Source organism: Diachasma alloeum, unplaced genomic scaffold, assembly GCF_001412515.2.
Source record: "Diachasma alloeum isolate Michigan unplaced genomic scaffold, Dall2.0 Dall_scaffold_00608, whole genome shotgun sequence".
NCBI classification, from domain to species: Eukaryota; Metazoa; Arthropoda; class Insecta; order Hymenoptera; family Braconidae; genus Diachasma; species Diachasma alloeum.
The window spans coordinates 140,981-156,650 of record NW_021680740.1 but is presented as its reverse complement, the minus strand read 5'-3'; the positions used below and the strand labels follow the sequence as shown (position 1 = coordinate 156,650).

The 15,670-nt window shown below is 37.4% G+C and overlaps 1 protein-coding gene across 2 annotated transcripts in view; it reads left to right on the top strand.

Moving 5' to 3' along the window:
- Positions 1-190: 190 nt before the first annotated feature.
- LOC107043662 (transcription factor kayak) overlaps positions 191-15,670 on the top strand; it is a 26,682-nt gene continuing 11,202 nt past the window's right edge. The window contains exon 1 of one of the 2 annotated variants that reach the window (XM_015265245.1): positions 191-491. In XM_015265245.1, the coding sequence (XP_015120731.1) occupies positions 363-491 (129 nt within the window). In that variant the 5' untranslated portion in view covers positions 191-362. Of the gene's footprint in view, positions 492-9,538; positions 9,889-15,670 lie in introns of those variants that run through there. The other variant, XM_015265244.1, reaches the window with a different exon arrangement.

Below are 15,670 nucleotides of genomic sequence, written 5' to 3'. Positions count from 1 at the left end.
AAAAACCCCCCCCCCCCAGACCCCCTTCTCGGATTGGTCGAAGAATTCGTAAACGTAAACCCGTCCACGCGTATGATATCATTCACGGGCGATACTCGTCGTACCGGGAATCCCCGAACTCTGCCGAAGCCGTGGAAGGTATTCCCCCACAACATGAGTCATCGTTCGGTCACTCAGTGGGGGCCTGTACCACACAGTTTTCACAAAGATCCGAAGCGACAGGAGACCTATTTTCGCGCTGACAATTGTCAATATAATCCCCTGATTACCCAAAAAAAAAAAACATAAAGATAAATCATTTCCGACAGAATTTCCAACAGCTCGTGAAGTGAAAATAATAATTTAGAAAACCGACAGTAAAAATGAAGCTAGAAGTGTCTGACGTGTTGTACGATAGCTCGAGCGTGTCCAGCGATAGTGGAACATCTCAGAGTTCTCGTGTAAGTCACGATTTTCTCTCGAGCATCACCAATTCATCGATCGCCAGCAACGTAAGTACAGCAATAACATATTGAATCACGAAACCATGAGGGAATAAGAAAAAAAATATCACCTCAAGTACGCAATTGGACCAATGATAAGTGCAATCGTTCGTCCCCCCACTACGAGAATATCGTATGACGTGCGTTAGTGACGCACTCTGGTGTCACGAACGTGTCTCCAACGTGAATAGGATTTTTTGTTTTGTCATTGTGGTCAACTTAACTTTTATGTCATTATTCGATTGATGTTGAGGAAAGAATCTCTCCTGAAGATTATTCAACAACGGATGATCGGTTGTTTCGCCTCGTGGGAGACGCACTTTCACCAGAGTTCTACACTGAGAGAAAAAATTATTCCTGCCAAGGATTGATATTCTCGTCAGAAGATAATATTTTTTCAGAACGAATTTTTCCAGGACAGTCATTTTCAGAGAGTCCAAGTCTATCCTCAAAAATTACAGTGATATTGAACAATCTGATTATTACGCTACATATGACCTTGACAAAATGTTCTCCGATATCTTCCGGATTTTACAAATTGGCGATTTTCTCAGGTAAAGAAAATTGGAATAATTCCAAATGTTAATAATTATTATTGGAGTTTCTTCGAGGTCATATGCAGAAGAATATTCTTATAGATCACCATAATTCTCACGCTTGGAACTGATTTCGGAGCACCTGGAGATGACTGGCCTGGAGAAATACGTTCCAAAAGAGATATTTTCTTCTACTAAGAGTATAAAAAAGATATCACCTGTTGGAATATTTGAACACAGCTCTTCTGTTTTTCTTCAAAAATCACTCGACAAGGTTTATGACGTGTTGGGGAAAGTCCCCAGAAAAGGACTAATTTATGATCCGTTGTGCTCCGAACTCGAGAGCGTTGCAATCCTTACCACATGTAGAAATTCAAAGGAAACTCTGTCCTCTGGAGTCATAAACTTTGTCTTGCTTTTCCTTCAGTAAAGGTTTTTCAAATAGTTAGAATTTAGTCTCTGGACAACGGTCCTCTAGTACAGTCGTGCCTTCCTCGTGCCAATAATAAAGAGTTCAAGTTAAAAGTATTCATTGCGTTACTACATTTATTTATCCACTTTCACCCATATCCCAATATCACCAATAACATTTTCTTGGAAGGAATAAATTTTTTTCTCAGTGTAGCTGAAACTGCAGTGACTCTAGGAAATATCGGAATATTGTAATCGACTCGAATGTTTAATTTATCAATGCCCTTCACTCTTGATGATATCAATGAATGTGTGTTTTGTCGTTGTTATTCTGTTGATCTTATGTTAGAAAGAATCACAACAACAATTCTTTTACTGCCGACGTTTCGGATCTCCTAAGAGTTCTTCATCAGGGCAATTTACTCAATCTAAAACCAATTAACAAATTGCAAAATTCAAAATTATTCCATTCGTCAATTCCTGGCCTTTAAATTGATGAAACTGTCTCCAAACAAACAAACATTCATTAATTAATAAAAATTAATAGATAATTGTCCGAAATTTCACCAAGAACTGCATTTTTCATTAAGAAAAGCGATGACAATACGTTCTACTCATGAAAAAACATTGGAGATAGCGCCTGCGAGTTATTTGCGAACTACTCGGTAACAACCACGCGTTTTATCACGGGTTAAAAATAATATTGAAAACCGGGGAAAACTGGGCTAAAATAACGCACAACAACGAGATCATCGACGAAGGGAAACAGGATTTTTAAAAAAATTTATGATTATGCAAAAAACAATTGAATGAACTGAGTGCACAATGGATACGCGATTATACGATTGTCGTCAGTTTCCTGTGATACTCGCGGTATCTTATCACTGGGTAAATAATTTTTCGGTGAGAGTCATGGATAAAAATAGACGGCAATCAAACAGGTGATACCAACGGTTTAATTATATAACGATTTCGAGGTAGGCATTGGAGGGAAAGGATCGACGGTGGGGTAAAATGGTTTTTGCATAGTCAATATCGCCTGAATAAACAATCATTCGAAATCTGATGTTGATATTTTGTTGAATCTCCTTTAGTTAATCAAAAATTGATAAAGGAAAGGTAAACTAGAGATGACAAAATCTTCAGTATCTCCCGACCAAACGATGCGATTTGAATAAATCTGGACTCATTTTAAAGCTTGGAAAAATATCTTTAAAATGGCGTTCGATTTTTCAATTTTCACTCTGCCGATTTCGAGATATGAGAGACTGAAAATTCTGGATTTTGCTGTTGCCCTTTATCACTGCAGTTCTCCTGAATTTAAAATATTTATGACCCCTTGTAGTTTCATATATGGAAAAAAGGGGAGAAACAGCTGTTCCTGCAGTCGACTATTTCATGCCCACAATCGCCGCATATGGATAAAATGTATCCGGGTTTTATTTAATTTTCTCCTTTTCCCTTATCCATACGTGCCAAACACTACTTTACGGTATCAGCTTTTTACACTAGTGTAAACAACAATCTACGCAGTATTAATTCAATCCGTAGGCGCTGTACTAATAATTATTGTGGCGCTGTAGCACACCTGGTGAAAACTCCAGGAACGCGTTATCTCAACTTTGAGAATTAAATTTGTTGTTTTTTTTTTTAGTTTTGTAAAACAAAGGGGATAACTAGAGGCGATTGGATTGTACTCAAGGTCGTGACATGATTCTCATACGGTTAATAGCAGAAACTATTTCTGGTGCGACGGACCGAGAGTCGGAGAATTAAAACAAAGAGATTTTAGAGAATATTTTTTTACGATTATCGCAATTTCGTGGAACGAAAGACAAACAAGTGGACTATTTTTTGATAATAAATTAGCGATATGATTCCGAATGGGGATTTGCACGTCATTTTCTTGTCATTTACCGTCTTATATTATTTTGTTCAATCGAATTGTATTTCTTCATCAATCGATTGTGTTAGATTTCTTGTGAAATTTCTTGTGTAAATCACATGAAAGAATGATGCTATCTATACCATCTTGAAACATCGATAAAGTGGTATTGGAAAAACTTTTCTCATGCATAATTTAATGAATTTGAAACATCATGTTTGAAGAAACCGTCGGAAAATTCAGTTTCCGAGAAATTTTAGAAAAATTCTGAATTTTCAAAAATCATAAAAATCAAAACAACGATTATTACTATCGCCTTCATCTTCGAACTTGGTCAGGGAGATATCGAAACAATTTTTTAAGCCATCGTTCAATGAATCCAAAACATTTTTTTTGAGTTATCGTGGGACAGCCGATTTTTTAATAAATCGAAAATTTAAAAATTTCATATCTGAGTTCAATTTAAATTGATGTGAATGAATAGGGCCGAACAATATGTACTTTTTGACAAAACATTCAAAACATAAATTTGAATGATTACAAAATTTCCATAAAAAACATAAAATAAAAAAGAAAAAATTTCTTTATTTTTCCTAAATTATTTTTAATTAAGCTGAAATTTCTTTCTTCAATTTTTCTCCGAACGCATTGATTGAAGCTATTCTTCCGCGGAAGTTGGCGAACATGAAATTTCGTTAATTTTTTTTTTCGATTTATGAATGCACACCTGGAAATTTCCCACTAATGTAATACTTGAATTGAACACTTCCGCCTTTTCGATCGAAAAACTAGACCGTGTCATTTCATAATGCACGGTCTTCTGTAAGAACCTCTCGATTGACCCGAAAGGTTACTCACACGCGGGATTAAGGTGGTTCGATAAAAGTCGAGGGAAGTGTCTCGTTCATGTTTCTCGATAGATGTCTTTCGGATGAAGCTAAAACCGGCGGAAGATTCAATTCAGGAGAATTTAGGGGTGTCGAACCATTTTAAAATCATGAGGAAAATCTTTCGCACTTGAAAAAAAATTTCCCACATGATTGCTTGACCCTTGAACCCGCGAAAATCATAAATTTAATTTTTCGCTGACAAATAATTCGAGCTGACAGTCGAGTTTTCGAAGAATATCTCCGAATCTAAGGGAGATAGCGAAATTTTCATAAGGACCTTTTTTGTAGTTCTCGATATGCTCTACAAAAAAGGTTATGACAAGAATTTTGCTATCTGCCTTAGATTCCGAGATATTCATTGAAAACATCAGTAGTCAAGATTAACGTAAACCATTTTATCTCTTCGCTACTGAAATGTCTCAATAGAAATGAAATTCCCTGGGTTTTTTCATGAAATCTTTAAGAAAAGAAAAAATGTCTCTTGTTATCGTTTGACATGTCCACTTCGACAAGAATTTTTAGTTCACTGAACCCTTTTAATTCAAACCCCCCGAGAATATTCTTGAAAACCTCCAAAAGCCCCTGACGATGAGTTGAGAATATCCGGCTTTGTGATGCACCGAACATCGTCGACAAAAGACGTTAGGATCCTTTTATATCTCAGTCATTCGTGCTTAGAATTTACGAACAGAAGACTTCAGTCATTTGGATTACCTCGAAAACGCAGTTCATCATTCCTTTCGTGTTTATTCTCTTCAATTTTTAATCCACCCTTTAGCTTGAATGAATTTGACACCAAAATATTCTTCACAATATTTCAAAAGAGGAGAAAAAACTATTGAAAATCACTTTTAAATTGGGCATTTCAAGAATTTTTTGTGAAAATTCTATTTAAAAATGCAAAAGTCTGATGAAAATTCCACTATTTTCACTAAAAATATCACGAAAATACTGTCATTATCATCCAAAACACTTTAATTTTTGCTACTTATTGCATTTTCTACTAGAGTTCTGATAAAAATCCTCTTAAAATACCAAAACATTTTTTGCTTTATGTAGTTAACAAATTTCTACCTGAACCCGCCAAAATTCCCATTGTTCCCTGCAATAAATCCCTCATTAAAACTCACTATAAGCGGATTCTACATGGGAGTAATTGCTGTCCGCCCAAATCGGCCGACTTATGGATTCCTAAACGATCAAATTAGCTTCCTGACTTGTCATGAACAAGTTGGGCAATTTTAGTCTCCCCTAATGAGGCTCATTAGAACCATTTTCTCTAATGACTTCTGTTTGCGTCCGTCGTCAAGAGGTAATTACGTCTAGGAGACTCGCTTGTTCGATTTTTGTTACTGTTGAATACTTCTTTCTCGAAAACAATAATGAGATAATTTCATTTGAGGAGATGATCTGAAGAATTAAGTCTGCAGGGAAATTGCAATAAAGAATAAGCCTGAATTATTGTCTATTGTTTTAGAACAAAATTAAGGCCGTGACTATTCGCACCATTGCGTGAATCACTCCCGTACACTCCATACACTCCACGCATGCGTGAAGTTTGTGTGTTTCACGCAGCCGAATTTTCATACTGCTGTGTATTTCACGCAGTTGAAGTTTCATACTACTGTGTGTTTCACGCAGTTGTATTTTTATACTTCTGTGTTTCACGCAGTTGTATTTTTATACTTCTGTGTTTCACGCAGTTGTATTTTTATACTTCTGTGTTTCACGCAGTTGTATTTTTATACTACTGTGTGTTTCACGCAGTTGTATTTTTATTTATTTTACACAATAATAGGAGTGCATTGACGATTTTTTGTTAACTCGCAAAAATCTTCAAACAATTTGCTACCGATTGGTGATAAAATTTTTTGGAAATAATGAAGTAGGGGGGATAACGCCTTTTTTTTCAGGGGAGATTTTTCAAAAATTTATTTTAAAAAAAGTCCTAACTAGCAAATGTTTTTTATTAGCTCGCAATTTTTTTCAAAACTACTTCAATGAGGAAAAAAATAAAAATTTGGAATATCTATACATGAGGGGCTAATTGATCGGATCTCATAGTTTCCGAGATAATCGCGAAAAACGAAAGTGCCAAAAAAAATTAATTTAATTCATCTTGTATAAGGCCTAGGAAGTGGAAAAACGCAATTCTGAGCCATCCACTTGCCTATAGGGGACCCAAATTTGGTTTTAAGGCTCTATCTCTCATAGTTTCCGAGATAATCGCGAAAAACGAAAATGCCAAAAAAAATTAATTTAATTCATCTTGTATAGGGTGTAGGAAGTGGAAAAACGCAATTCTGAGCCGTCCATCTGCCTATACGGAACCCAAATTTCCTCAGGAATCGAATGGAATAGGTTTTAAGGCTCTATCTCTCATAGTTTCCGAGATAATCGCGAAAAACGAAAGTGCAAAAAAAAATTAATTTAATTCATCTTGTATAAGGCCTAGGAAGTGGAAAAACGCAATCCTGATGTATAAAAATACAACTGCGTGAAACACACAGGTGTATAAAAATACAACTGCGTGAAACACACATGTGTGTAAAAATACAACTGCGTGAAACACACTGATGTATAAAAATACAACTGCGTGAAACACACAGTAGTATGAAACTTCAACTGAAATACACAGCAGTATGAAAATTTGGCTGCGTGAAACACACAAACTTCACGTATGCGTGGAGTGTATGGAGTGTACGGGAGTGATTCACGCAATGGTGCGAACAGTCACGGCCCAAAATTAAAATGTCTTTGATTGTAAAATTAAAATGTATTTTTGGCTCATATTTAATGTTCAAAAAATAATCAAGGGTCAAATGGAAGAGATTTGACCCTCAAGAAATTTCCAACCATTTCTGTTTTCCCCATCGTTCCACTTTGCCCCATTCCCCCCAAGTCACAAAGTAACTCTCCCCATTTTTCATCCAATTATAAATCAGCCACCAGCTACGAAAGAAGAAAGCCCAAATATTATCAGAAATAACAAAAAATATTATTGGACATGATCATTCACTCTGAACTTCAAACTCTCGTTGTTGACTCTCTTCCGAGGGTTAAAGACCCGCTCAATTACTAATTCAAACCCCTAAATCCATGGCAAGTCATACGTTCTCAAGGGTCAAATGGGAGAGATTTAACCCACTTGACCTTCAAGAACGTCTGCTCCTGTTCACTTCAATCTCTCTCCCGTTTGACCCTCATAGACCGAAATTTCGTACAATTTCACTTTTTCCCCTTTCTTCCCAAGGCACAAAGCAACTCTCCCCATTTTATCATCCAATTATAAATTAACCACCAGCTACGAGAGAAGAAAGCCAAAATATTATCAGAAATAACAAAAAATATTATTCCACATGATAATTCACTCTGAACTTCAAACTCTCGTTGTTGACTCTCTTCCGAGGGTTAAGGACCCTCTCAGTTGCTAATTCAAAGCCCCAAATCCATGAGTAGCAGCTTCTATTTTAGTCCTCGCAGGGGATTTCCTAACCCAAACGTGAGTTCCCGTGAACACGTGCGCATTGGAGGTCTTCTTTGTCTCATCCAGCAGTTGTTCCCTCTTCATTTTCATCGCAAATTGCTCTTTTCTGCGCATCCGAGCGTAGTTGTTGTTACGGGTTCATTGCCATCTGTCTTTTTTTAATCACTCGAGTTTTGTCTTGTTCCCGTTGTATCAATGCTGAGTTTAATTACCCGTAGGACCTTGTGGACACTTCACCCGAGAGAAAAAAATTATGTTGAGTCACTTATTTTTAAAGTATCGAGTGATTTATAATTTTGTTTCTCGGTCTAATCTGTAAAATTAGGGATAATCTCTCTATTGTTAAGCGAAAGGTCTGTGCGGCGAGTTTTGGGCCTTCTCCAGGGCATCAATGAGTCATTTGGGGGCAGGAGGGACGTACCCGAGGCCCCGTTGTTTACCAAAACAGAATGAGTTAATTTTACTTGAAGATAGATCAGTTTTTTGCAAGATAATTTCAAATTTTTTGTGAAGATCCTTTTGTTACCGATCAAATTTCCCACAAATAAATTCCTCCGAAATTTTCCCTTTAAATCATTCTTCATAGAAAAACGAAACAAAGTTAAATTTTAATTCTTTTTCAATTCATTTAATGCCTCAATGAGACTCTGGTGTTGTTAGCCGAATTTGGAAAGAGAGATTTTTCGTAGAGTTCGATAGCTCAGTTGGAAGAGCACGAGACGCGTAAGCAAGAGGTCCCGAGTTCGAATCCCCGGTCGGTCGCCGATTTTTTCTCTCTGAATTGTGATCTTCTTCAGATCAGAAACACTTCACGAGGGTCAAACGGGAGAGACCGGCGGAGTTGACGAAAGGGTTAGGTGGGAGGGACAAGGGGAGTTATCAAAAGGGTCAAACGGGAGAGCAGGCAGTTATTAGAAAGGCTACATGTTCTCAAGGGTGGAACGGGAGAGATTGGCGGAGTTATCGGAAGGGTCAGAGGGAGAGTTAAGCTAAACAATAAGAAGGCCCCTTGCTCTTCCGTTTAACCCTTTCCCGATGGGAGAGCGAAGGTTCAAATGAGCCATTTTTAATCATCAATAACTCAACATCGGCAGAGTGAAATTCAATAATTTTTTTTTCATTTTGAAGGTATTTTTTCCGTCTTCAAAATAACACCAAATTCACCCAAACCACATCATTCGATCATGAGATATTGATGATTCTCGAAGGTCCGTTTGAGGTGGGAGGTATCTTTTCCTAAACTCGAGAAAAAGTTCAATTCTTCCCCGAAATTTCATAATTCCCCCCCAAGAATAAATTCCCTCGATAACATTAACATCGTTTCTCCGACTCGTCAATCATAACCACTTAAGTCGAACTCCATCAGTTCAAAAATACCCACTCTCCTGCATCATAAAATGACTTCCTCGAAAAAAACAAATTCATGATAATTTCATCCTCTCAATAACAAGAATTGACACTGAATTCACCCGAACCCAGTGCATTCCCCGAATCATTACGGCGATGACGTCATCATACCGTAGCACGTTTAAACGTGTATAATAATCGTGTACCTGAACCGAGAAGCNTTCATGATAATTTCATCCTCTCAATAACAAGAATTGACACTGAATTCACCCGAACCCAGTGCATTCCCCGAATCATTACGGCGATGACGTCATCATACCGTAGCACGTTTAAACGTGTATAATAGTCGTGTACCTGAACCGAGAAGCGCGCGCGCCCCAGTCGTTATACCATTGGCCTCAAGAAATCGACGGAGTGGGGGGGGCGGGGCGGAGGGGGAGGGGGGCAGTACGACGTTGTCCCAAGTGTATATAGTTTCACGAGTTACGTTAGGACTTCAGTCAACAGCAGGTCTAGACCAGTCAACTGTCGTGACTTCCGAGTTTTCAAAAAAAATTTCAAGTTCAAAAATTTTTTTGTTGTGAAAAATTTTGAAAAGATTTTCGATTTGAAATTTTTTTTTTTTTTTGAAAAGTTGAATTGTGTGAGACATTTCTGTCGATATTTGATTGTTGAGTGAGACTGTTTACTCATGGAGACTTACTACGAGACGTCTGATTTACCCATGTCCCAGCGTGTACCAAATACCGGATTGTATGACGTTATGGTTGATGATCACGGGTATTACACGCTGTATCCGAACTCTGGTGCCTGTGATCCGTGGCAATTGACTAAGGATGACAATCCCATGGTAAGATCATTAAATTAATTGATAAATTGCTCCTGATGAAAATTAGTTGAACCGTTTGCAGTCGTTTTTGGAAATTTCAAAATCCTTAATTTATAAAATTTCTGAAAAAACTTCAGTTTGAAGAAAAATAATGGAATTCTCGGAAATTGTCCAACACATTAATTAAAAAAATTAGTGGTGTTGTTGTTTTAATGATTAATTTTGCGATTTTTTAAAAGAGATTTGCCACGAGGTTTTGATTTTGATTTTCATTCAGACCGGATTTTGGGGTGGGAATTGAATTTATGAATGAGTTGAGTTTGTGGGATGCCTTCAAGGTCAAACAACAATGTCAGGATGGTCGATTGTCCCAGATATTGAGTGAAGGAATGCGGAATTCAAGCGAATTATTGAACAATTTCTCGAGAAAATACGGAATTTTCATTTTTCAAAAATCACTTATTAATTTTAATTGGAACTTTAATTGAGTTTGAGATTTTAAATGATGAGACAACTGCTTATTCAAGTGTTTGGGACAAAGTTCAGTGATAAGCATGAAGATAATTAATTAACGAAACAGTAAAATGACTAATTAATTAGTACAACGCCATTTCCAGATTTTGGTTTTTATCAAATTTCTCGGAAATGAAGGGAGATCGCGAAAATTTTGTCTCTACATTTTTTGCAGAGAATTTTCTCAGCTACAAAAAATCTTCCGACAAGAATTTCGCTATTTCCCAAAGATCCCGAGATATTTTCAAAAAACCTCGAGTGGAATTCGCACGTTCTCTTCAATCATCAAATTAAAAACGCAAAAGGAAGATAAATCAGATCAATTCTGGGTTTCGCAGTGCCTAATAATCGAGAAATTCTCGGAAATATTCCCTCCCCCTCATTACATAATCGCCAGATAAAAAATTTAGCCTGAATTCACGTCTCCTTCCGAGACATCATAACTAATTCAATTGACTGAATTTTCATCGCCCTCAGGAATTTCAAGAATTAAAACACGAAAAAAATTGTGATGAAGAGTGAAATAATCATTAATGTGGGGGAAATGGCCGTCTCGAAGACGCTGGATGGCGCCAGTGTTGGTGAAACTTATGAAAAACGTTGAAATCTGACAGGAAACGAGGAGTTAATGCTCGTTAACCCGTTCAATTAGTGGGTTTAGTTGAACGAGGCAGGGTTAAGTTTTGTCGGGAGATGAAATACAACGGGTCATAAGGCAAAAGGTGCTATTACATCCGCAAGTAACTCCTCCGCTTGTTCTTGATGTCTATTTATTTTGTCTCGTGAAAATACGTGAAAGAGAGAATATAGGGTGTCAACACTTTTGTTAATTTGTTGTTGCATTTTTTTTATCGAATAGAAAGATGAAGTGGGAAATTAGAATGAAAAATGTTGGATACGTATTTTTTCATTTTGAAAAATCATGAAAAATGAAGGAGTTACAGACAATTTAAGATAATTTCATTTGCTTTTGGTTAATAGTCCAATGACCCTCACGGCCCTTTGACCCTCAGGACCATTTGACTTCTAGAAAACTTTTGTTTTTGTTTTTAGTTCAAAAAGAAATGGTTATAAGGGCCAAGTGATACTCAAGGACGTTTGGAATTGAGTGTTAAATCGTATTGAGGGCAACCGATCCTTGGAGTTATGCGGGGTCAAGGGTCAAATAACCCTTTCTGATCTCTGTGCTCTGGTTTATTTTGACCCTCAAGACCGTTTGACCTTTAACCTTGAACGTTCTCAAGGGTTGTTTGATCCTGAAGTCCATTTGACTCTCAGAAAACTTCTTTTTTAGTTTAGTTCAGTTGATGGTCAAATGACCCTCGCCGATGTCCAGGGTTAAGGGTCAAATGGCCCTTTCTGATAATTCCTTTCCAACTCGTTTGACCCTTAAAACCATTTGAAATTTAACCGTAAACGTTCTTACGATTTTTTGATCCTCAATACCATTTGACCCGCAACTCCAATTGCCCTCAAGGGTCGTTTGACCCTTATAATCATTTCATCCTCACCCCCGAAAATCATCGAATGGTTTAACCCTCAAGACAATTTGATCCTAAACCGAAAACAAAGTTTTATTGGCTTAGGGTTAAATGGTCCTTTGAGGGTTAAACGCCAAATTGTCCTAACGGATAAAAGACTGTTGCTGATCTGGAGCGTCAGGGGCAATTGACCCCCATGTCCATTTGACTAAAAACAAAGAAAAAGTTTTCCACACTCGTCTCAAGGAGTCAAAGGGTATGGTCGTAAGGGTCAAAAGAGCCTTGAGAACTTTTGGAGTTGAAGGTCAAATTGTCTTAAGGGTCAAACGACCCTTGGAGACGTGCCGGTTTAAGTGTCAAATTCTGATCATTTTCTTTTAACCCATTTGAACCTTGATCGTAAGCGTTCTTAAGGGTCTTGTGACCCTCAAGACCATTTGATCCAAAGTTTCATTAGTTTTGGACCAAATGATCATAAGGATCAACCGTCAATTTGTCTTGACAGACAAGTCTTGGAGACCTGTAGGGTCAAGGGTCAAATGACCCCCAAGACCATTTGACTCAAAACAAAAAGAGAGGTTTCTGAAGAATTGTTTTTTCTCACTTCCGCGATTCTAGGCTGATATTCATCCATCCCAGTGACACACACTCGTCTCGCGTCCTCGGTAGTCACGTCATATTCACCCACCACAAAAAAAAAATCACCGTCTGTCGCGAGAGAGATCACTCCCGGGAGTGCCCCAAGGCGCCGGTTTTATTTTCGAGTCGGTTACCTCAGTTTCGCATCGGCTGACTCATCCTCTCATAGACTCATGAATGAAATCTACGCGATCATACACTACTTCCACAATTTTTCATTATCCTCGTGCATTTGTTCAACATCGCGTTCGCAAACTGGCAAGTCGCGATTACCCGTGAGTCATCGCGTTCTCGGAAGTCTCAAGTCCACATCATTTTTCCCATTTTCTTTCTTCACGCGATCGATTGCATTAATTTCAATAATTCTAATGATTTATTAATTTTTTCTTTTTAATTCCATCTGGTGTTTTGATTTACGTGAGAAAATTATCTTCTCTTACTCACTCGCGTTTGATGCTTCCGGGAAAGGATTTTCAACTTGATATGACGTGAATGCAAGACGTGACCTTGAAGTGTCGGATGTAAACTCCGGTTTTTAACGCGAACATCGATAAAACTTTCTCGGGGATTTTTCGGATCCTCGGGGAGGGGATTCTGACGACAGGTACTTTCCCCGGATTTATCTCGAACTCGTGACGTTCATCTGTTCCGAGAATTTTTTTTAATGATTTTTTTTTGAAAACTGGTTTTTTGGTTTAGAATTGAGTAACTGCGGAAATTCATTTTGAAATTTTTGAGGGGGCGATATCTCACTATCGGCAGAGTGAATTTCAACGATTTTTTTTTCATTTTGAAGATTATTTTTCGTGGTTCAATATCAGATGTGACTCGTGGGAATCGGATCGTCAGTTCTGGAGATATTGACGATTAAAGAAGATCAGTTTTTTCTGTTTCTGTCGGATCAACACTCACAGCGAGAAGTTTTTAGTGAATATCTCAAAATCCGCTGGAGATACAAAAATTATCATCCGTACCTTTTTTGTAGCTCTTGAAATTCCCTACAAAAAAGTTCTCTATTGTTTTTTTGTATCTCTAAGGGATTCCTACATATTTAGCAAAAGCGTAACCAAAAATGAAAAAAATAATAATTTATCCAGTCTTCCATCCAAAATCCTCATTTTGCCCCACCCCAACATTTCCCATTTCCCCAATCTATCATCTCGATGATAAACGGCCCCCCAACCCCATTCAAACCTCACAATCGTCCCGTCGCATTTGAATTTCATTTCCACAGGCCGAAACACAAAAAAACTACGAGACCTTAAATTCAATTTTAATGAATTCTAAAACGAAATATTATCTCCAATATTTTTTTCTTTCAAATCTCCCCGCACCCACATAGAAAGCACCACACAGGTAACAAAAGCCCCGTGACAAAGCCCTCTTATTGAAAAGAAAGAAGTGGAAAAAAAAAATTCCAGAGATATTGACGTGAAAAATAGAAAAAAGTTGAGATAGGCTCTGACACACGTGTGTCTGAGCGGTAACACCCTCATATGTAGGTGAAACTTTTATATGCGCATTCTCGAGGGTTCGAGTAGAGAGGATGGAAGGAAGAGTGCAGCATACGCGTCGGAAATGCCTTGGGGATTGCGTCAGTGGTGAGGAATTCACGGATAGTTTTCGTTAGACTTGAGAGAAATAATTGTCCTATCACCTCGGAATTTTATCCCTGTACTAGACAATTACATTTTATTTTCAACAATTGGCTAGTGGTTAACGCATATTACTAATCATTATTATGCATTTATTTATTCATTAAAAAAGGAGTTAATATTCTCGCTCTCATTGGGTTTAGATTTGAGAAAAATTTGTGTTTTTTTCGATTCACGCAAGAATAAAAATTATTTGTTCACGGAGTTTCATTCAAAAAAATTTTTCCTTGTTTTTTGCAATTAATGCGTTACGAGTTGTTTATTAGAACAATTTACTGAATCTACAAAAGCAAATTACAAAATTCAGTAGCGAAGTGGTAAAACGATCAAGTCGCTTTAGCTCTTAGCTGAGTCTTCAGGAAATATCTCCGAATCTAAGGGAGATAGCGGAATTTTTGTAATGACCTTCTATGTAGCTCTGGATTCGCTCTACAAAAAAGGTAGTAACGAAAATTTTGCTATCTGCCTTAGATTGTGAGATATTTATTGAAAACTGACCAATGGTCAAAATCGACTTCGCTACTGAGTTTAAAAAACATGAATTATTTCCTTTTATTGTATCATTTGTGCATCTCATTGATTAATGAATAAAAAGAATTGTTTAAATTTAATTTTCTAGTAGAATTGAAAACTAATTGTCTCGATTTTTTTAATGGCCGAGACGTGGAGGTACTAGAGGATACAATAAATGTAAAAATGGAGATGAAAAAAAAAAGAGTGAGAAGGTCGACTGTGCCTCCGACATGATGAAAAATGAAAGGCTAGTGTGCGAGGTTTACTAGGAATCACTTACGTCGGTGTGCGAGAACTGAATAAACAGATTTCTCGGTAATTGTTGACGATTTTTAGTTCTTTTGAGGTGAACAAAGAAACTTCGATTGATTTGTTGAAGGGGAATTTCTGGTGAGGGGCTGAGAAATTGTCATTTATCTCAAAAACCAGTAGATATAGGATGAAATGTTGTAGGACCTTTTTTGTAGCTGACGAAATTTTGTAAACAATTGTCATCTGACATTTTTCTCTGAGACCACTCGATAACAAGATGATTCAGCATGAAACTTATGATATTTTAATTACTCTAAAAAATCAACGTTTTTCATTCTTGAAAAATCTTCATTTATCTAGAAAACGGCTAGATTTAGGACAAAATCCCATAAGACCTTTTTTGTAGCTGAGGAATTTTCCGACAAAATTGCCTTTTGACAATTTTCGCTAAAACCACACCTCCCCAAGATAATTCACCACAAAATAATCCCTCTCCCCTCGCAGGCTCCAAAAATCCTTCTGGCCCTTCAAAACTCTTCATTCCTCCCTAGAACTCGCAGATTTAGAAGAAAACCTCACGCAACCTTCTTCCTACAGCCCCAAATTTCCGAGAAAAAAGCTCTTCAAAATTTCCCCCTGACCCTCATCTCAACAGAACCCAAAAAACCGTGAACTCCTTCAACTCCAGTAATGACGCAACCCGATCGGACTCCTTAACATCACGATTTTCCCGGCGCTCTTGCACGATAT